The sequence below is a fragment of the Choloepus didactylus genome, chromosome 8, assembly GCF_015220235.1.
Source record: "Choloepus didactylus isolate mChoDid1 chromosome 8, mChoDid1.pri, whole genome shotgun sequence".
Classification (NCBI taxonomy): Eukaryota; Metazoa; Chordata; class Mammalia; order Pilosa; family Megalonychidae; genus Choloepus; species Choloepus didactylus.
Genome location: NC_051314.1, coordinates 25,328,023 through 25,351,502, shown reverse-complemented (window position 1 = coordinate 25,351,502; position 23,480 = coordinate 25,328,023). Strand labels below are relative to the sequence as shown.

Sequence of the window (23,480 nt, the reverse complement as noted above, 5' to 3'; positions counted from 1 at the left end):
TGAAGGGGGTGTGGGGGACACTGCAGAAAGAGACAAATCAAATGGGCATCCATTAGCCACAGAAGTTGGTGTCAGATGGTGGTCCCCTGGGAATGAATGAATAGAAGGTTGAATGAATAAATAAATGAGTGCGTCTTGCTCAATGGAGCCGTGAGCATCGAAATGCAGCACAAGCAAAAGGAAAAGCTAAATGTGCACAAACACAATGGTGAGACTTACCTGGGACTTGAAAGAAAGCTGCACAAATCCTCCCAGCAGCCCCTCATTTTCATATGCCATGGCAATTCTTGATACACTCTCCAGAAAGCAGTTTGCCGCTGGAAGTATCTGATCAAGACTTTGTGAAATTGTGTTTTCTTGTGATTTGTTGGGTTCTGAAAGGTATATGGACTGCTTTCTCTGACAGGTGTGATTACACCTATTTAAAAATCAATTAGTTTAATGCATCTCACTCTTTAGTATATGAAAACACTGTAGCAAAAATGTAACAGCTTTTTGGCCATAATCAGATTCAATAAAAGTCAAGGTAGCTTGCAAAAAATTAAGGGTCAAAAATGTATCTTCTTATAAGGCAGCCTGAATTTGTCAATCCATTGTATTTATGATCACTGACCTAAAATTTGAGAAGCTTGTGAGCATGTGGTTTTTCATACATGTTGAATCTTTCCCTTCCCCCCAAGGAAATATTTGTAACCTACTTTTTTTTAAACATACAGCATATTACCACTTAAAAAGCACTTTCAAATATTTGAAAGCATGCACTTTGGAGGAGTTAATCCACTGCCTGGATCTCACATAGGCGGTGAGATAGCTGAGCAAACTAATCACAAATTGGATGTTGGAGCTAAAATTACTATATCCGCATTTCCAAAGATAAATGGATCTATTGGAACCTCCAATAGACCATACTACCCAGAAACAAGCTTCTCAAAAAAAAAAAAAAAAAAAGATGGAGAAGACTGTTTAATTAAATCCTGGTGATATCTATCCTTGCAAATGAAATAGAAGCATTTTTAATTTCTGCTTGACATTTTTTCTTACAAGACGAATAGAACCTGTATGGCATACCAAGCCCAGCTCTTCACAAGAACTATTACAGAAGGGGAGCCCATTCTTCAAACAACCACTCTGTATTTCTACTGAAATGATTTCCAGGTCATCCACCCATTGGAGAGATGCGTGCTGGCTGCTCTAAAATGTGCAGACAGCATAGCTGTCTGATAGGCCCTGGTGGTACATTTGTGCAGTGCTCAAGGACCCATGGAAGAAAAAGAAAACTTCTCTTCCCCATTGTGTGAGGCAAAGGCATCTTTGTGGGTAGTAAATTGGGAAAGAGGGCAGGGAGCGAGAGAGAAAGAGAACTGGGGCAAATACTATCTGGATTCAAGATATGGAGTGTCAAAACATAATGTTTAAAAATGTACAAAATATTGTCATATGAAACACCATATTTGATTTTATCTTTGTTACAAAATAACCTTGCTAGGGGAGTATGAATATCTCCATATGATAAATGAAGCTACTTAAAATCAGAGACACCAGGTGACTTGCCCCTGGTCAGAACATGACTAGTAACTGGGAGAAGGAGGATTCAACCCTGCTGACTTTATTCCTCCTCCGATAACTCGTGGGATGTGAGGAATGGCTGAGTACAACTCACCTTTGCACACGAAGTGCAGCACAGTTCTCACTGACAGACTTAACCGCTGACATTTATGTAGCACTGTTTCACTTAGGATGGGCAAGATTATGCAATGCTGAAAACCCCAAAATTTCAGTGCTTTAAAAGAGTAAAGATTTATTATGGCCATCACAGTTTGGCTAGAATTCCAGTAAGGTCTCCTCCGGCCAGGACCCAGGCTGACTGACGGAGCAGCCGCCATCTTGTGTGTTGCCAGTTGCCACTCACAGCTCACTGGACAGAACTAGTTACAAGGCCCCACTCAACAAGGGGACCAGGACGTGCATCCCACGGTGTGGGAGGGCTCTGGAAATATTTGACAGCCAGCCCTAATGACCCACCACAAGCACTTATTGTGTGAGAGGCTGTATTAAGTATCTCGCAGGAATTAAGTTTTTAATACTCTTAAGGCAAATATTGTTATTATTCCCATTTTGCAGATGAGAAACTGAGCCTTAGAGAACTAAGCACCTTGAGCTAAGTCATAGCAGTTCTGACAGATTCCAGAGTCCTTGCCCTTTACCAATACATTGCATTGCCTCCCACAAAAAAAATCATTTATAGTAGAAGGCATGGTGACTTTCAGAAGGAGGAGAAGTGGACTCTGTTTGCCAAACAGCATGCAGACCTGGGAGTGAGGCAAGGACAGGGTGAAATGAGGTCACTCCTGTCCCATGACCACAGTGTGACTGTAAAGGTCACTCACTCCTTCTCACTAGTGCCCAGTCCTCCAGTTCCTGAGTCCATGCCCAGCTGACACTAGAAGCTGAGGTTAGACATCAACTGTTTGAACAACCAAGATGGAGGCTGCTAGAAAAGGCAGGCCTAAAAAAGCTGGCATCCAGGAATAGCTGTGCCTTTATTCACAGCATCTATTGAGTGGGTCCAGGGAGTCAGACCCACTTGGGGGTGTCTGAGGAAACGGTATAATCCTTAGGTCCACAGAACTCAAGATCATTGGTTGATGCACATGGGTTGCCTTAGAAAAGATGCCTTGGGAAAGGAAGCTACAGGGGAAAATGAGCAAAGAAAACAAAGGAGGAATTAATAATGGCAAAGATTCTTTTGAGAACTTACTGTGGACCAGGCATTCTTCTGCATTACATAGATTAACTCATTGAATGCTCACAAGCAACAATCCCGTGAGGTTGGTACAATTCTTTTTTAACAAATGAGGTATCTGGGGCACAGACTGGTAAAATTACATGACCAAGGTCACTCAACTAGTAAGTAGAAAAGCCAGGGTTCACCCCCAAAAAATCTTGCTTCAGAACCAGACTGATTCTTTCCACCCTACAAAGGCTGAAAAATGGGCTTCAAAGACTAGATTTGGGGGACCTCTTGTAGGGTGAAGGGTTACAGGAAGAAACAAAAGGGATTCTTTCCAAGAAGAGCTCACTGAGTGGGGAGAGGGAATGTATGGTGCTCAGATCTCCCAGGAGGCACCTTCTCCCACTTCTGGTGGAGCCAGCACTGCCCTGGTAACTTGGGGACTGGCTGTGCTGGGACAATGGGAGAGGGACTGTGGCAGACGGAATTGTGCACCCCAGTTTGGACATCTTCTTGGTCTTGGTCCACATTCTGGTAGGTGTGAACCCATTGTAAATAAGATCTTCTCTAGATGTTATTTTGGTTAAGGTGTGGCCCAAATGAATTAGGTTGGGCTTTAATCCAGATTACTAGAGTCGTTTGTAAGCAGAGTGAAAGTCAGATGGAGAGAGAAGCCACCAGGAACAGCCAGAAGCCGGAAGTCAGTGGAACCCGGAAGAGAAAGAAGCTACCATGTGCATTGCCATGTGACGGAAAAGCCAAGGAATCCCAAAGATTGCCGGCCAGCAGAAGGTATGGACTCTGGGAGAAGGCCAGCCTTCTAGCCTCTGAAAACTGTTGTTAAGCCAACCCATTTTCTGGTATTGGTTTTAGCAGCCGGGAAACCAAAACTGGGATCCTTGGCATGAAATACTGTATGATTTCACAACATGAACAATACCAGCAGGGGCAGTTGTGAGGCAACGACACTGGTAAGCAGAAGCCAGAAGAGATTCCATGTGGTGACTACAGCCAATGGGTTGGTGAGTCCATGTGGCACTAGAGCAGATGAGGACTTTCTAGGGTCTGGTGGGTGTAAGTGGAGTTCATATTAATTAACCTAGTCTGGGAATGTTCTAGTTGCACAAGAAATAAGTGAAATAATGTATATGAAGTGCCTGGCACAGTGGAAGCACTAAATACTGGCTCTTGTGACCAGTATTAACTACATATGATAATGGCTTAGAGTCACTAGGAGAGCATTTCTCAGAATCAACTCTCCTCTCTAATTGCCCTATTCTTTTTCAGCCCCACCAACATACACCACAAACAAACACAGAATATATAAGACCAAACAATCTTCAATTTTGGTAACAAAAGGGGAAAGAGGCTGCTTCCTTCACAGCCCAGGCATCAAAGAGTCTCTCTGGACCATCCAATTTTGGGTAGGAGTTATCTAGGTTACAAATTGAATACCCTGCTAGATGGAATATTAATTTCAAAGGAAAGAAGCATGACAGATGCATGTGGCTAAGGGACACCAGCTTGACTCAAATGATTGTGACATTTGAGAAAAAAACGTCAAAAGATAGCCTTTTACAAAAAGAAAAATCATAATAGACTCAAGCCCTGGTTTTTTGGACCTTTTACATCCTTGTGGGATGGGCTTGTTTTGCATGCCCAGGCTACCTGGAGATGAATTCTTGCTATTAGAATTCCCAGTGCTCCTAGCAAAGACTGGTATTCAGAGTCTAATTCTGCAGCATGAAAACCTTTTTTTCTGACAATAGTGAATATTGCAAGCAGTGCTTTACAGGGGGGCATACAGTACAGAAAAGGAGTGCAGCATATACCCAGAATTTTAAGTCACATCATGACCGTCTTTCCCTGCACCTCAAGAGTGTTTATCATTCTTAGGAAAATGGAGAAATTGAGTGAGTTGCAATACAGCAAGTGAACAGAAGTGTTGACATTAAATTTAAGAACATCCTCATTCCTAGCCCTGATCTCCTCCTCCATATCACATAATTTTAAGAGATGGTGGGAATAGGAGCAAATGATCTAAAAGGATTTAGCTGCTAAAAAAAAAGAAAGTAAAAAGGAACATAGTAAACTTAAAAGAAAATTTGAACAAAGCTTAGAATCTCCCCAGAGGCTGTGATTTAAAGATTTTTCAAGTCTTTAGACCTAGAGTTCTCTGTATGAATAATTGTCATAGAGGTTCCTTCTCCTAGGTCAGCAGGCATCTGTGATTGCTATGGTTTCTCTGATTCAGATTGCAGTCCTTTTTAGCAGGCGAAAAGAACTTGATTTCACAATTGGGGCAGAAACTGCTAGTTACGACCCAATAGCCATTTTGTTAGTGATAGAATCCACCTTGTTTTAAGGGAGCAGAGCACCCAGCTGAAACCTCTAAGTTCTGGGTCAAAGAGACGTAAGTGGAAATGTTGTTGTGAAACTTCTGAAAAAGCTCCTTGAAAGGAAGGGGCAATCCCTTCTTCCTCCTTCCTGTTGCCTGAAATGCAATGGCTGGAGCTCCAGCAGCCATAAGGTGAGCTTGAGGATGGAAGCCAGTGTAGAGGATCAGGGACACAGAAGGAGCTGGGTCACAGATGACTTCATGGAGCTAACAGAGCGGCCCTGGATTACCTGCTTCCAGAAGCTTATTCCATGAGAGAATAAACCATGGAGGGTTAACTTTGAAGTCAGGTCTCTGTTCAATTCCTAATTTAAGCAACTGTTTTCATACGTGTTTATAGATTCATTTCTACTTAAGAAAACCCTGCTATGAGCTCTCCCTTGCATGTGACTCTTCCCTTCCCTTTAATCAGTAGGTATTTTCACAGATTCAGGTCTTACCAAGAAGCTTCTCCTCCACAGCATATCGCAGGGACTGGTGCCGGAAGTACAGAAAGCCATTGGGCTTCTCCAGGACCCACTGTTTGGTGGCATTGCGGAAGGCGGCCCAGTGCAATGTGGTCACTTTGTATTGATTCCTGTAGCCCAGCATGTCCAAAAGCTGGAGTATCTCATCCTCAGCCAACCCACAGTGCGAGATGCTCAATAAGCACAGAGCATCGGCCACCCAGCCATCCAGCCCTATGCAGACAACATCATGAGGATGATGGTGATCATGATGATGATGGTGATAAAAATAACAGCTAACATGTGTCAGGAATCGTTCTAAATGTTTTGCATGATTAACCAACTTATTTCTTTCAATAATCCTATCGGTAGACACTATAACTGCCCCTATCTGACAAATGAGGCTAATGCAGCAGAGAAAAGTTAAATAACTTACCCAAAGTCTTATAACTATTAAGTGCAGAACTGGTATTTGATCCCAGACAGTCTGGTTCCAGAGCCCACACTCTTAGTCATTTAAGTTTCACCTATATTTGCACAATATATCTAGAAGTATGGTTACAAACCGACAAGCTTACCAATTATTACACTAAGCATTTCTGTGGAGCAGTTTTTATTAAGTTTCACACCAAATTCACATTTATGGGTGTGAGCGGTTTTGCTGTATGATTGTCTTCCTACCACACAATCATACACATCACTTGAGCCAACTCTTCGTTTCTCCCCTGACCCTTAGGTTTTTCCACACAGTTGGATTTCCCACTGGCTTTCTGATCAACCAACTATAAAGAGAGCCTGAAGACTACTGAGAGAGAGAACTCCAGCTCTACAAGCCTCCTCAGACGTTTACCCCAGTGTACCCATGGCTGGGTTCCCTGGACCTGAGTGGGGTGGACAGTGTTGGGAGGGGGAAAATCACCCAGGAGAAGGAGTGTTTTTCTGCCCATGGGCCACTTTGTCTGAGTGATTCTTCCAGGGCACAGAGACCCTATTTCTACCTCCTTGGAGGTAGGGGGAAAGATACACTAAATTTGAAGTCCATTTTCCTTGCAGAGTTGCAAATTTATTAGAGCAAAAAATAGGGCAGGATAAAATGTTGAAGTACTAATCAATTTGGCTTCCATTCTAAGCATTTTCTGCTTCTCTCTCCCCATCCCCACTTCCTGCACCCCAGCTCTATTCTAAGTTCACTGCCCTTAAGAAAGGGCTGTTATAACAGAAAAGCAGAGAGAAAAACTCATTTCAAAATAGAGTTTTGAAGAGCAGAGCAGAGACAACAGCTTGAGAAAGCAAATTTTAAGTCTCAAAACCTGCCTTGAGTATCAGAAGACAAATTGCTGGCCAACTAGTGGAAGAAGTTTCTCACCACAAACAATGGGCTCAGGCAGTACAGGATGATCTAAAGAGGAAGTCTGTTCCATCCAGGAAGAAAACAAATTTTGCTGAACTGAGAAAGGGAGGTAAGAATCAGAGAGGAGAGCAAGGGAGAAGCTCTCTTGGAAAAATCCAGTCTTGGGGCTTGTTGCCTCTGCTGGATCCAGGCTAGCTTTGGGCAGGTAGTTGCACCTTGGGATCCAACAATAGAGAGGTTCTGAGTTCTACTTTTCATTGGAAACCTGGAAGACAGCAGCCTTGTAGATTTCCCAAGGCCACCAGGGAGAACAAGAGAAATGACTATGCAGGGTATCGAGACCTACAGGCCCCCAAATGGTGCCATGAGCAGCTGACATTCCCCGTAGGCTCCAGAAGGGTGCAGAGATTAGCCAAGGAGAGGGGCCACCTCATGGTTCAGAGGAGGGAATGTGGCAGCTGATAGCAACATAGATCAAACAACCCCAAAACAGATGAAAACAAGGCATCCTCGAGGAGGCCAAAAACGGAGAGATGCCAGTGTCTGAGGACCACCTGGGGCCATATCCACCTTGGTGGAAGACCACAGGGACAGATGACAACCAAGGACACCAAGCCCCAAGTTCCTAGGATCTTAGCTTGACCCATTGGTGTCACTGGAAGAACACAAATCCCCCCTTGACCAAAAAAATCCTGAACTGACTGAAAACGAACTGAGTTGACAGAATTAACCTGAATTGACTAGATTAGGTTTCTGTCTTCAGGAGGACTATAGGCTCAAAAGAGAGATTAAATTGAGTTCTAGAAATAATAAAGGCCCATTTCTTAAGACCCTTGAGAAATGTGACTGAAATAATTCTCAGCATAAATATGTCCCATGCAATATTTGGGACATACTTATACTAAAAAGTATTTTTTGTTTATCTGTAATTCAAGAAATAACTTTTAGTATAAGTATGTCCCATGTGATATTTGGGACATACTTACACTACGATTATTTGTCATTTATCTGATATGCAAATTTAATGGGAGTCCTGTACTTTACCTGGCAACCCTATCCCTGGACCCTCCTCTGCCTGCTCCCCTGAGCAGGGGTCTACCACATGTCTTTCTCCCACGGACTCACAGTTAGCCTGTCAGCTCTGGCCCAGGCCTACCTTCTCCAGAAGCCACAGTGCCTGGATTTGCCTTTCTTTGTTTAAAAGTCCAACTATAGTCTTCAATCCAGCGTTTCAGAATCAGTTCCCAGAGTTCCTGAATAGAGACGACCTCCAAGTACTCCTTCATACACTGGTACTCATTTCTGTAGATTCTACATTCCTTAAATTCATTGGCTAGGATTGTGAGTTTCAAAGGATTCAGGTTTGTTTTTTTCCTCAAAGCTTGTTTAATTTGTTGGAAGGGGTCTTTGTTGGGAATGGAGAGATGCTGTCTAAAGATGTTTAGTTTTGCTTCTTCATCTACTGTGCTAATGAGCTCCACTGTCCTCACATCAGAGCGGGCAGACAGTGATTTGTAGGACAGACTGGAGGAAACAGTGCTCATGATAAGTTTGCAATGAGGAGAGAGTGAGCACGGCAGCCAGGAAAAATCTTTTGCCTGGTGGAGAGATTTGAAGACATTTTTAAAAAACTTTTTATTGTGGTAACTTAATATAGCTAATACAAAATATCCATTTTACCCATTCCCAAAACTGTTTCATCACCCCAAACAGAAACTCTGTACCCATTAAGAATTAGCTCCCCTTTCCCTACCCCGACCCTGCCCCTGGTAACCCTTAATCTACTTTCTGTCTCTATGAATTTACTTATTCTAGATATTTTGAGAGTCAAAGACATTTTAAATTTACTCTGCTAATGGTTTTCAAACTTACAGTAGGTGAAATATAGGGAGTATGTATACAGTAAGGGTTGGGGTTAGTATCATTGATAATAACTTTTGATAGTAAAAAATGTGGCAATAAGAAAATACCAATTAATGCTCAATAGAACCATATTCGAGTGCCTCACCTATCTTTTCTGAATTTGCTTGTACAAACACGGACACTAAAAAAATTAGTAATTTTAAAAATCACATACTTATGAAGAATGGCCTAACAGTGATAGCCAAAGGAAACCGAAGAAAGTACCAACTGAGCCATCCCATAGAAAAAGACAACTTTTTTTGTGCTGAAGAATTGTCACCTAGAGCAACAATACTATCATAAGTTAAATGGTTGTATATTGCAATAAGATAACCGATACCTAATAAAACCATTTAAAAAGCCTTTCTATCCTTCTTTGCCTAATAATAACAACAATCATTCACTGACCGCTTACTCTGCCAGGGTGTTGAGTGTGTCTTCAATCTTCTTAAGAACCCTCTAGAAAGGGAGAGGAGGGAACTGAAGCTCAGAGGGGCTGAATGCCTCTCCTAACTCATCCTGACCGTCAGCGGCAGAGGAGGGATTCAAACCAGGGATGTAGCTCCAGCGGCAGGCTCCTAACCACTGCACAAACTGTTTCAGGTATTAAACTACCTGGCCTACATCTGTAGAGCTCTACTTTAGGCTTTTCTTCCAGGAAGCCCTTCCTGCAGGTCAAATCCCTTCAGTAGAGGCCCTCATGACACGACATGGTTATTATCTTTGGCAGCACTCATCAATGGATGCAATTTTATACCTGTGTGATGATTTTATTAATATCTAGTTAATATTAATATCTAGTCTAAAAACTCCATGGCTTTGTAGGGATCATGTCTGTCTTTGTTCACAGTGCCTTGCCCATAGTAAGTGGTCAATAATTATTTGTTGACTATGCTATGGTTACAATGTATTAAATTGAAAAGCAGGTTACAAAACAATATAGTATGTAATCTCATTTACATAAATACATAAATATATAGAGACATGCAAAGAAAAAAGAGGGCCACTTGTCAAAATTTTAACAGCGGTGAGACTGCAAGTGCTATTTAATTTTCTATTTTCTTCTTTTTTGTTTATCATATTTTCTATAAAGAACAAATATTAGTTACATAGCTTATTTTTAAAAATATTTTAAACTTTTAGAAAAATGCTTTGCAAAGGAATGCTGGAGACTAAGAAGTGGTAGAGGTGCCATTGAGCCAATATCAAACCAGAGAAGAACTAATGAATGAGAGTTCGGGTATGTAAGGGCAGTGGGAAGAGGCAGACCAAACTAAAAAGCTTAAAGAACAGAGTAGGAGATCAATAAATGGCTGATCAAAATATAAAATAGGGAGGCAGAACTGGGCAAGGAAAGAGGCCACAGTTTCTGGAACTAGCCATCCCATGCATGAATTCTGACACCACCACTTTCCATCTTAGGACCTGAGTCAAGTCACCTAACATCTCTATGTAAATAAGGATGACGATTGCAGTATCTGTCTCACAGGGTTGTTGCGAAGATTAAATGAGTTCATATTTTTTAAGTTACTACAACGGTTTTGGTCCATAGTAGGTGCTATAAAATTATTTATTCAATAAAATATAAAGCAGTAACTATAAGCAATGTTGGCTATAACCAGAGATATGCAATACAGTGGAAAGGTGTTATATATATCTTAAATTATGGTTTTTCCTTTTATAACATAGCAATAAAATAGGCATTATTTTCAAATGATATTACCTTCTGTCCTGAAATCCCATAAATGCCAATCAATTCTTCGATTCCATCTAGTACAAGTATACATGGCTTTAAGCTGATAGAAGCAATGAACACCTCTACCAGAAGTGAGAAGACTAAGACATTGGAGTCTTCATTAAGAACATCAGTTTCAAGCTGCGTACCTAAAGCATAAAAATTTGTTCAAATTAGGTGAAAATGTTTCCATCATTGCTAAAATATGTTAAAGGACTGGACTAGGAACAGTGAGCTATATAGAGGAAGAGGCGTATGTGTGTGACTACCATCCACAAAATATTCAACCCAAAAAGGGGTAATGATATTTACCACTAGAAGTCTCCAATACATTTTTAGGATTTTGTACAAAAGACATTTTTGTCCAATCCAAAGCAGGACTCTTATTTTCTAAAATGCAAGATAGGTCATATTACAAAGAGTTGGACAAGAAGGAAGAAAAGTCAAGTTATGTGATATTTGAAGTTTCTGCAGCTCTGTTACATCTGGTGCCAATCCCAGGGTCAAAGACACCGTGGTCCTGGTTTCTTCCAGCACTGCACTCCTACAGCATCTCCCACCCACTGCCTCGTCTCTTTGGTCTTCACTCACCCTAAACCTGACATAATCCTTTACCCAAAATACTGGACCCCAGATCTTGGATTCTGGAAATTAACAGCGAAACCGAAGTTATGAACCAGAGGAAATCATTTGAAAGGACCAACTTTCAGACTGTGAAGTGACCTTGTAGCAGCAACCCAAAATTATAATTAACTACCAAATAGTCTAAAAGCATTCTACTGCCTAAAACCATCTTGTTTTATTTTCACAAAAGAAATATTTTCCACAGAAACTTAGGCATATTAGGATCTAGGAACTCATTGCAAAGTGTGATAGGAGTTCTAAAGGATGAAGTCTCCAATACATGAAGATTCTATTGCAGGCATTGGAGAGTTATTATATTTAACAAATAGTAGTGGTTACCCATTCTGGGCAACGTTCTGTGTTAATTGCTGAGAGGAGATAAAATGATCTGTAATATAAAGTCAAGGAGCTTAGAGAAGCCAAATGAGTTCTGTACACAAATAACCACATTCCAAGGCAGAATCTGGGTCTGAAGCCTACTAGAGTTTGATACAGAACCATCACAATTAAGAAAAGCTTCATGTTGCAGAATTTGAGATAAGCCTTGGAGAATGCAAAGGTAGAGAGGAGGGGATGGGTGTACCAAGCAAGGCAAAGCATAAGGAAAGACGTGGAGGTAGGAAAGTACAGAGAACATTCAACAACAGGAAGCTGTTTAGAGCAGAGGTTCTCAACAGGGGCAGTTCCAGAGATTCTAGACACCTTACAACATGGGCAGTCACATACAATGAAGCGTTGTCCTACCTGACTTTCAAATGTTCTGTCAGACAACCAAAGGGGAAAAAACTTTATAATTACGGAGACTTGAAAATCAATTCCATTTTACATTATAAATGCAACACAATTTTTGCACAGTTTTAAAAGATATTGAATTTTTCAGGCAGACAACCATCATGTAAATTGATTTAAAAACATAATTGTTTTGTCTGAAACGGTACCAAGATTTGTTCACCATTTCATAAAATCACAAAATACTGCTAATGATGTTTGAGTCTCCAATATAAAACACCCATGTCAGTCTACATTTATGCTATTACTTTCATTTATTTTCCATATAGAGGTGGGTGCTCATCTATTCCATTATGTTTTCTACTGGAATCATATCTGAGCACTTACATGTTGAAATACATTCTTTTATAATACGCTCCTTTATTTTCATCTTTCATATTACAGAATTGTATTGATTTTTAAAGAGATTTTTTTATAACAGGAAATGACCATAAAATCAGTTAAGACTTAAAATTTTTATGGGAATATGGGGCATAAAGGAGAACATCAAAAATGATAGGTTGAGCTTGTATCACACAATGAAAAATATTTTTCAAGACCGAGAAGAAAAAAAATTCATCCAAATGCTTTATTCTTCAGGTTAAAAAAAAAAATCTTTAAAATTATGGACAATGGTGAGATCTCAGAACTTAAATGGCAGAATTTTAGAGCAGAACAGGTTCTTGGAGATCATTCAGTCCAAGTGCCTCGTTTTATAGATGATGAAATGGGGGTCTAGAGAGGCAAAAGACTTTGGTACACAGATCTTCCTGAGTTTATTTTCCTAATAGTTTTGCTTCGAATGACAGCAGATAATCATTTGAAGAATAATCCATTTGCGTTTTCAAGCTGCATGGGGTCACTATTTCTGGGAATATATAGTTAGAGCTCCCTAAATGTTCACTACCAGTCACACATGGGACCCCAGAGAGCTCTGTTCATCTCTTTCACAAAGCAGGTGCAGAGGTTAAGGGGCAAAAAGGATGTGAATGGACCTCAAAAAAAATACACACCACCTGACAATCATGAAGCATAATATCACTAATAATTAGCAAAACTCGATTATGAATTCTAGGCCTAAAGAGAAAAAAACCTAGGATGATGTTTATGGATTCATATCCTTGTACAATGAGGAAAGCTTATGTTCAGTATCATTCAAATCACATTCTGGGTGATTATAATGCATTTTGCTCAAAATGATGTTGAAGATAATGTCAGCATTACTGGTACTGGAAAATTATCCTAAACATTTCTCCTTATTCTGGCAGGACCAAACTGTCTCCACTAAGTGACAATGGTGTGTTACATAATTGAAGTGGTAGCATCTCAAGTTGTTTAAACACTGAGTTAGCATAGGTAAATTTATGGAAAGGAAAAAAAAATCAGTTGACAAAATTCTGACATTTTGTAAAATGGTTTAGTGATTGACTAACCTTTTTGCTTTTTGGCAGTGTTTTCTCTCATTGTTCAGTACAGATTTACCAAGACCCTCCTATGTGTCAGGGTCTGGGCCAGGCACTGGGTATGACGATGGCCAATAAAATAGACATGGTCCTCAAACTCAGCGGACTTATAAGGGGAGACAACAATAGAGTATATAGCTACTAGGCCATCATAAGTCAACTGAGAATTCAAGGAAGGCATGTAATTAAAATACAATGACTGGGGCTACACTGGCTGCCTGGTCAGAGTTGAGGGTGAGGGAGAAGCACCCATCAGCCCTCTCACAGAGGAGGTGACTTTTGAATTGGGCCTTGAAGAGTGAGTAGGGTTTCACTAACCAGAGAAAAGGGACGGCATTCCAGGAAAAGGGAACAGAATGGACCAAGACATGGAGGGGCAGAAGTGACTGGCCTGTTCCAAGGAGGCCCAACCCCTGGAGCAAAGGGTGAGAGATGAGGCTAGAGAAGTCAGCAAGGTCCAGGATACAAGGCCCTGTCCACCCATCCCCCATCCCTGACTTGAGTGCCGACTCTCCTACTATCCAATGTTAAGCGGGGACTCCGAAGGGAACCGTCGTCCAAAAGAGCAAAACTTTCCCTCTGTTGGCTCAAGAAGTTAAGATAGTACAGTAATAAGACTAAGGGGTATCGAATTCAACAGAGAGCTGAGTTTGAACCCTCACTCAGCCCACTGTGTAGCTCTGTGACAGCCATTCTGACCCTCAGTCTCCTTATCTGGAATGATAATGCTTTACATGGATTGTTGGGAGCACAAAATGAGATGCTGGCAAAGCCCTGAGCCCAGTGCCTTCTTGAATAAGTGGAACACATTGTTATTCAGCCTGTGGCCCAGTTACACTGAGTGACAAGCCAAGGAAACATGTAGATAAAACAGGCAGTGGTTCTGCTCTGCCATACTGAGAAGTATGTCTCAGAAGGGACACCAGCTGCCTGTGAGACAAGCAAGGGGCATGAGAGTTGGGAGAGCTGGCTACAGACACATTTCATCTGGCATCCGGGCTAAGGAGGGCCCCAGCTCACAGCCCATGCAGGAGCTGCAGCTGCAGACAGCTGGGTCAGGCAACAGGAAAACGCTCTCTGCAAAGCAGCTGAATCAGCCCCATGCACCTGACCTCTCAGGCCTGGCTGTGTTCTCACCAGTACTACCCGACCCCCACCCACCCCCTCCCCACCCACAGCCATCAGACGCCAGGTGAAACCTCAACTTCCTAGCAAAGGCAGTGATGCTAAGTGATCCTGGGGCCAGTCTTCTGTGCTCACCCTCCACTTCCTCCTCGGAGGCAGTGGCGACACCTACAATTTCTTAAGTTACAGTCCTTCCCCTCCTTAATGCAGCTAATGAATAGTAGTATTTTGTTTCCCTTATCAATCCTCCACTCCCTTTCTGTAGCTTAGTAAGGAATAATGATAATGATAATGATAATAATAATGCTGCAAATAAAAATATTAAATGCCAACTGTGCACTGGGTCCCATTTACAATATTTTACATATATTCCGTCTTAATCCTCACACAGCCTTATGAAATGGCTACTATTAATCCCATCTCCATTTTACAGATATGAAACTGGTGACCAGAGAGCTTAAGTAAACTGCCCAAGATCACACAGCTAGTAAGCAGCAGAGCCAGAGTCAAAAATGCAGGCAGGTCAAACCCAGAGCCACAGCCCTTCCACCTGTCCTCCCACCATTAGAAAGGAACAGAGTCCTTTCAGGGGTAGAAGCTGTCACCTGACTACCTATTCATAGGTTGTTTCTGAATTTATTCAACTGTTGACAATCTAAGGATCTGTTTGTTTGAAAGACGGGGGCTGTTTTTATTAGGAGCTCTCAGCATCTCAAAACACACTCATTAAAATAACAATCCACTTTGGGAATAAAACCATAATTGTGTGTGTACACCTGCGTTCACATCGCCAGCCCGGCCAGAGTGAACACCTTGGGGATGTGTCTGAGCAGGATTAGTCACCTTCTTATACTGCCAGTCACACCTGCTTCTGCTGGTTTTGATTTTACCCAGTTTACATGCCCTGAGATAATGCAACATTAGAGAACTCAACCTGCACGTCCACCCTGTTAACTCACAGAAACCCACCACATCCACAGAAAGAAACTCAAGTATCTGTCCCTTCATGCAGAGGTAATATATAGCCATCAAAACTCACACAGGGGCACCCACATATTCACTCAGTACCCAGAGACACAGGGATGCCTGCCCCCACCGTAAGAAGAGATGAATTCCCAAAAGTAGGCTACTCAAAGTCAGACCCATTCAGACATGTAAATACAAGCAGGTATTCAATAATAATAATAATAATAGCTAATATCTATTGGTGCTTACTATGGGCCATGCACTGTGCTAAGCGACTTTCATATTTTATCTTTGTTAATCTTCTTAACTACCTGTAAAGCACTTTTTTAAAAACATTAGACACATTTTACAAATGGGAAGATTGAGCCACAGAGAGGTAAAATACTCCCCTAAGGTCACACAGGAAATAAGTGGCAGCACAGGGTTTGAATGCAGGTGGCTGGACTCCTCCATCCCTCCTAGAACAGAGGGGCAGGCACCACACGGATTCCACGCATGGCCTTCTCTCCCCCTGGCATACAACTTAAACTGCCCTGCATATCCAATACCACACATCCAAAGCAGAACTCTTGATCTCCCCTCAAAATCTGCTTCCTCATCGCCCCCAGCAATGTTTTCTGTTCTCAGTCAACAGCCTTCACCATCCATCTATTTTCTTAAATCCAAAAACTAGGAGTTATCCTGGATTTCTCGCTGTCCTTCAACCACTATATTCAACTCCTCAGCACATTCTCAATCCATTCAAAGGCCTCCACCTCCACTCTGTTCTCCCTCATCATCTCTTGCTTGTACTATTGCAACAGCCTCTAACAAGTATCCTTGCCTCCATGCTTGTTCCATTACATCCATTTTCTGCCCATCAGAATGATTTTGATCTTTTAAAAACATAAATCAAATCATGCCACTGCCAGCTTAAAACCATCCACTGGCCAGCCATTGCACTTAATAACATTCAAATCCTAACATTCCAGCCTGCAAGGCCCAGACGTGAAGTGGCCCTGTCTTCACCTCCTGCTTCATGTCTTACCAGTCCCCTTTCAATCTGCCACAGCCCTGACATGCCGGCCTTCTTTCCCTTCCTAGCCAACTCAACCTCGTTTCCGCTTGCAAACAGTATTACCTCAGCTGCTCCTCTGCCTGGGAAGCCTTCTGCTCTCCGCGTGCCTGGCTACTTCTTCTCCATGAGATTTCCCCAGAGTGTGGCAGAGATGGCAACCTGACCCGTAAAATTTCATGCACCCCTTCCACAGTGAGGGGGAGCTGCCTATCCCTGCTTGACTCCCAGTGTGGCCATGAGACTATGGTTTCCCAAGAGAAAAGGAGAGGAAGTGATGTGTATCACCGAAGAGGTGTTCTTTTCCCACCCTCTTTCTCCCAGAGCCACCTCCCCACTTCTCGCCAAAAGCAGAAGACTCGGAGGCCTTCATGAATGTCACAGCCTCAAGAGAGAAAGAGCCTGTGCCCCAAATCACCTCATGGAGGAAAGTCAGTTGTCACCTGAGAACCCCACCTTAGAGTGCTACTTGAGTGAGAACTAAACTTCCATTTGAAAAGTCACTGAAAAGGAATTTATTGCCACAGGTAGGGTTACCCTAACTAATACAGAGACATAGTCCTTAACTAATGCAACCTAAAGCAACGCTGTCCCCTTATCACATAACTCATGGCTTTATCATTATTTAATAGGTTTCTTATTTATTTGTGATCTGCCTCTCTCAATTAGAATATAACATCTATGGGATCCATGACCTTATTTGCCTGATTCACTCCTATCTCCCCAGCACCCAGAACAGTGCCTGGCACAGAACAAGCAACCAATAAATATTTTGGAATGAATGAATGAACAAATGAACTAACGAACATGCTCAATAAATATCTGTTGAACTGAATAGGAGGGGCAACGGTTGAGAGGCTCAGTCCTGCACTTACTTCCTGTGGCTGGAATGCTATCTCTTGAGATATCTGCCCAGCTTCTTCCCTTCTCTTTTTTCAAGTGTTTACTCAAATGTCGCTTTCTAAGGGAGGATTTCCCCACTACCCTATTTAAAATTCTACCAGTTCCTTCACACATACTGCCTATCTTCTTTCCCTGCTTTAATTTTCTTCATTGAACTTTCCGTCATCTAATATTCTATACCTTTATTTAGTTAACTCTTTGTCCCCCTTTTCGCCCATAACATCAAAACTCCAGGAGGGTAAAGGTCTTTGTCCATTTGTTCACTGTGGTATCCCCACTGTCTAGAATACTGCCCTGACACATAGAGGTACTCAAATATTTGGTGAATCAGTGAATGAAAATTTAACTCTGTGAGGGGGAGAGGTGAGTAGATGTGTAAGTGACACAATATGAGAGGTTTAGATTAGAACAACAGAATAATACCCACATAAGGAGAAGCGAGAACCACTAATTTCTAACTGACCAGATATTTTCTGAATGAATTTAAAAGTTTTGATTTTATTACCATAGTTTTTGTACTGTAATTCTGTGATGAAGTAATGAATCACAGACATGATATCGCTGCTTTCACAGGTGCTTCCAACAAAATGAGGGATCATCAAAATGTTTGGATATTTCTTTTTGAAATTATTCACCCAGTTGGCAATCAGAGTGGATTTCCCACAGCCACGTTCTCCAGACAAGAGAAAAATAGACTTGTAATTTGGAAGAGGATTTATTCTGAAAAATAAAGGGGTACAATGTAGTCAGGAATATTTACCAAAAAGGAAGAGAGGGAAGGAAGGTGGGAGGGAGGGAGGAGGAAGTTAGTTTTCCTGCAAACATTTTACCTCTAAGAGTCCCCATTTTGGCCTCAAGTGGTCCCAAATAGGTCATTCACACACTGGGCTTTAGTTTACCCTATGTAAAATTAGGAGGGTAGAGAGAAGATAACCTCAAGGTCCTTCCAGCCCCAAAGATACCAGGGTTGTCCAGTAGGAACCCAGGTAACATCCAGGGCCTCATCTGCCCATAGGTCCGGGGAGAAAGGCTCTCCCACACCAGTCCATCCCTCTTACACCTGCCCCATTCACTCCTCCCTTGAGTTACCACCACCACCACTAGGCTGATCCGAGATGTAATGTCACATGGGGAGGGAATAAACAATTGAAGCCGAGAATTCCCACCAATCCTGACGATCATGAAATTGGAAATTCATCTCAATTACTTAAAATGTTAGCAACTGAGAAGTAGCTTACCCCTCTACCAATGTGTTTTAGCTTTGTAGTACTGTAGAAATATGATTTTTTTGAACTGGCATGAGCATGATATAGCTTGCCCCATTGCTTTTTTTATTAAAAAGCTTCTGGATATGCAGAGGACTCCTAGGCCTGTGAATATCGCTGCATATTGACTCTAGCTGTGTGCTTTACATAACTGCCATGCCATAAACAAGTGTACACTCCATGAGGGCAGTTACTGGGCTTATCTTATTCATTACTGGATAGTCAGTGGCTAGCAGAGCTCCTACTCATAAACTGTTGAGTGGGTGAATGAAATAAATAAACCTGACATTCAGGTTCAGCAAAGCAAGATGATCAAAACACATTAAAATGGAAAACCTAAAGCAGGGACATTAAATAGTAGTTGCTTCATAAGAATTCCATCTCCATCAATATGAATTAGGAAACAAGAATTTACTGCTTTATTTCACCATAGAATTTGAATGGTAGGATTTAATTTTGTGTCCTACTTCTACTTCTGCCCTCTTTCAGTCTATCCTCAACCAAGTAGCCAGACTGAGCCTGTTAAAATAAGTCAGATCAGGCCACTTTCCATTCAAAAGTTGGAAAAGCCCAGAGTGAAAGCCCAAGTCCTTACAGCACATCTCCAGCCTCACCCCTTGCCACCCTCCTACAACTCTGACTTCCTTTCAGCCACAATGGCTTCCTCACCAATCCTCTAGCCTCCAGGCCTTTGCGTGTGCTAGTCCCTCACTTTGGAATGCTCCTCTGATCCATATTTGCATAGCTTGATACCTCACCTACTTCCCGTGGTTACCCGATTGCCACCTTTTCAGTGAGGCCCTCCCTCACCCTACCACATGCCCTCCTTCTCTCACCACTTCATTTTGCTCCCTAGCACATAAGGGCATCTAACTCTACATATTTTGTGTATTTGTTACGTAAGTCCCACAGAGGCAGGAATATATGCTACTTTAGTTCAACAGTTCTTGGCAGCTGGCAAAATAAGTGACAGGTGAACTCAAAAGTAAAAATACAAATATAAAGGCATTCTTATAATTAGACTAGAGTCTTGATTTCGTCTCAAGAACAAATAGAAAATGAAAAACTTGCAAAGCAATCCATGGCTCCTTTCAAAATAAGAGAAAAAAAAAGAATGCCATTTCTCTATATGGTTGGTTGTTAAGACAATGCTTTGAAACTTCAAAAAAACACTCCTTTTCTGTTTACCCATACACGGTTAATCAGGAACTTCAAGTACAAAGCATTGTTTCCAAATGGCAAAGCAAACAAAGCCCTGATGTTTCCACACAGCTAATCAGGAGGACCTATTCAATTGCTGTATTTTCACTGGGCACAACAATTTAAGTTGTTCAACTGTAATAAAATTTATTAAAATTCTCACCTCTCTGAACTACTTAAAATTAAAACCTAAGTTTCTTTTTTAATTGAGATATAATTCACTTAACATAAAGTTCACTATTGTAAAATCCATTGTGGTTTACTATATCCACAAGGTTATACAAACATCACCACCATCTAATTCCAGAACATTTTTAGCATCCCCCCAAAAGAAACCCCATGTGAGCTGGAGGAATCTCTCCCCATTTCCTCCCTACTCCCATCCCCTGGCAACCACTAAACTACTTTCTATCTCTGTGGATTTGCCTATTCAAACCTGTTTTTAAACACATGATCTATATGCTTTTCTTGTAGTCATGAAAAATTTGATTGAGTGCCATATTGTATTAACCAAACAAATAGTCTTCCTCTCAGCGTGGATTCCCACCAACTTAAGAATGCTGGAAGCTCTGTGTTTGAGCTGGAGGACGAGGATGGAAGAAATAAAACATTCCAAGAACCTCCCTAGTCCTAGGGTTGAGATTGGGAGGGACAACACAAACTTGATTCTGTTACTGTAGATCTCAGCTTCTCCATGCCTGTGGGTAGTGAACAGGGTATGCCACCACCAAAGTTGAGAAAATACATGGGGGGTTTATTGTAGAGGACACTGGATAAAACAATTTAGTGTGCACATTGGGCAAAATAACCCGGTTCCTTACCCACAAACACAAATAATGATATGGCCCACTGTAGGCATTCCATAACTGCTGGCTGGATATCTGAACATAATTAATAATAGCTGATGATATATGTGGAAAATTCTTGTAAATTATACAGTAATATACACATGCACTATTCATATTTCCTAATCTAGTTTCTTCTCCTTAAAGTCATTTAACTGTTCTTAGAAATTAGACAAGATTTGATTTAGGGGAGGAAAAAGAAGGCAACTCTTTGCCCTCCAGGAGTTTATAAGCTTCTTGATGAGACTGGATGAAACAACCAGGAAACAACTGCAAATATACAGTGATATCTGATAAGGAAATTATAATCCAGGAATGGATTTTAGGGGACCTCTTTTGCAGAAAGGGATGGGCATCAAATGGGGGAGGTGAGGGAGGACATTTCAAATTTGGGGGATCCCACTTACCAAAGTCAGACTGTTTGCTTGGGCCCCATGAAAATGTTTGGGATTTTTTGACACCTTACCTCAGAACAGAGTCTAAACTGGAACCTGCTGCTGCACTGTTAAAATCAAATTCCACATCCTTTAAGGCAAACTTTTCCAAGATTTCAAAGGTCCTGTTTGACTCCTTGGAAATAACAAACACTTCCTTGCACTTCTCAATAAACGCTTCATGATAGGAACGTTCAAAGCTGTGCTTGTAGTCTTTGTGGTAAAAAAAAAAATTAGTTTTAATATCTTAGACTTGTAGTTTCACATTTTCAATTATGATGGTTATTATAAATGCCCAGGAAGGTATCTGCCCTCTGTATATAAATGACCTTCTTTCTATGTTGGCGCCATATTTCTCAACTCTTTCCATATGCTAATGAAAGCAAACTACAGGTAAGCCATTTAATCTTCCTAATGCTATTTGTATCATGACTTCAGAATGACAAGGGCAAAACAAAATTGGCCTTGCTTCATATATTCTCTTCTTTTCAGACTGTTAGCTTAGTATAAAGTTACCCAATTCATTATTGTAGGGACGTGTGTCTATCCATGGTAAGGGCTGGGGGAGTGAGGTGTATTTTTAGGCTAAGATGTCCTAATACAGATGACAACCATGGGTACAGTTGCAGCTCTGCCAAGGGCAAGTTCCTTCAACTCTCTGGCAAAATAAGGGGTAGGGCCAGATCAACATGATTCTACGATCATAACCTAATAAAAGTCAGAGTGTGTTCTGGATGGCTTAAAAAAGTCCTCCATATTCCCCCAGGTGTTTTTCTGGGGTTTGTTGAAGGGGGAGGGTCTGTTATCAACATAATGCAGGAAGAGGCACCACTAAGTTAACCTGATAAGTTCCCAAGATACTCACCTTGTACCCCCATAGTTAACCGGGCTGCCCTGTGTTTCAGGTTAGGGCCAGAACAGACCTAGAGGATGTATAATCTGGCCAAGGTCAGCTTCAAGTTTCAATATCATAGAGAATTTGGGGTGATCACATAGTCCAGTGGCCTCTTGAGCTAATCCTGAACCTTACCCACTAATCTTCTGTATCCCCAAGGGCCTCAGAAGTGCTTCTAAGGGTCAAGAGTAAAAACTGATAGGTCTACATAGCCTTGCAATAACTAGCACCTGCCCCAAAGGCCTATCACTACCCCAGCTGTGGAGTATGAGGTTTGGCAACTACCTGGGTGATTCAAGTGTATTGAAGATTCACAAAAGAAAGAATATAGCACATCTTTCTAAAGCCTCTTTTATAATCCAGCCATTCTGTACCTTCTAATTCAGACAGTCCACATACACACATTCAAGAATGAAGTCTAAAATCTAATCTTTCAATATTAACCAAAATCAATGACTGAGAATACTATGGAGAAAAAAACTGTCCCTAATCCAGGAAAAGTCCTTAAGAAAGGTTTGATTGTTGAATACATTAGTGAATATTAATCATGGATGGGGCTCACACTGAGATTAGTCAGATTAGTCAGAGAATATCAATATTAAATCACATTTCAGACTTTAGCTAAATGTCTTTATCCTTCCAGAACCCATGTGTTATTATTCATTCTCAGCTGCTACTTATTCGGCCTAAAATGTGCCAGGCAAGTCTTTAGGTGCTTTGCATACATTATTATTCTCAAGGTGGTTAATGGTAACCCATTCTACAGAAGAAGAAACTAAGGCTTGACAATATTAAGTCATTTGTGCAATGTCACACAGCTAAGACATGAAGAATCTAGGATCTGAGGCCATGTCTGTCAATTTCTAAAACTCCAAGCCTCTAGCAAAAATTTAGGTATTTTTTGGCTGCCCAGCATCCATTCACCCTACATTAGTTTCAGTAACAGCCCTAGATTATCTTTTGGGATCCACCCTGCCTCAACTCTCAGTTCATGGTTTTCCAGTGGGTCTCACTCCACCGCCAGCTCCTCTGGTGGTCTATGACCCAGGACTAGCCAGACAGAATATCACATTCTCTTGGCACCAACGACTGGACCAGGCATAAGTACATGACCCAGCTCGGGCCAATCAGGGACAGAAAGCCTCAGTGCTAGGACTTTGAGCCATTTCTGCTGGGCTTAAACCTGGAGCTGCTACAGTCATCTTCCTTCCATGAAGAAGATGCCAGGGAGTTGAGTCAACATTAGGACAGCAGAGCCAGGCTAAGAAGGGGAGACCAGAACACTTGTAACATTATTTGAGCCACTGGATAACGCCTGAGCTGAACCAGCCCAAATCCTGGGCTTTGCAGTTAAATATGCAAATAAATTCCCTTT

General features: G+C 41.5%; 1 protein-coding gene across 1 annotated transcript in view; it reads right to left on the bottom strand.

Moving 5' to 3' along the window:
* LOC119542578 (putative tetratricopeptide repeat protein 41) overlaps positions 1–23,480 on the bottom strand; it is a 120,455-nt gene that overhangs the window by 82,309 nt on the left and 14,666 nt on the right. Inside the window, 6 exon segments of the mRNA XM_037847353.1 lie at positions 220–418; positions 5,570–5,809; positions 8,083–8,524; positions 10,552–10,712; positions 17,972–18,186; positions 21,243–21,423. Of these exon segments, the coding sequence (XP_037703281.1) occupies positions 220–418; positions 5,570–5,809; positions 8,083–8,524; positions 10,552–10,712; positions 17,972–18,186; positions 21,243–21,423 (1,438 nt within the window).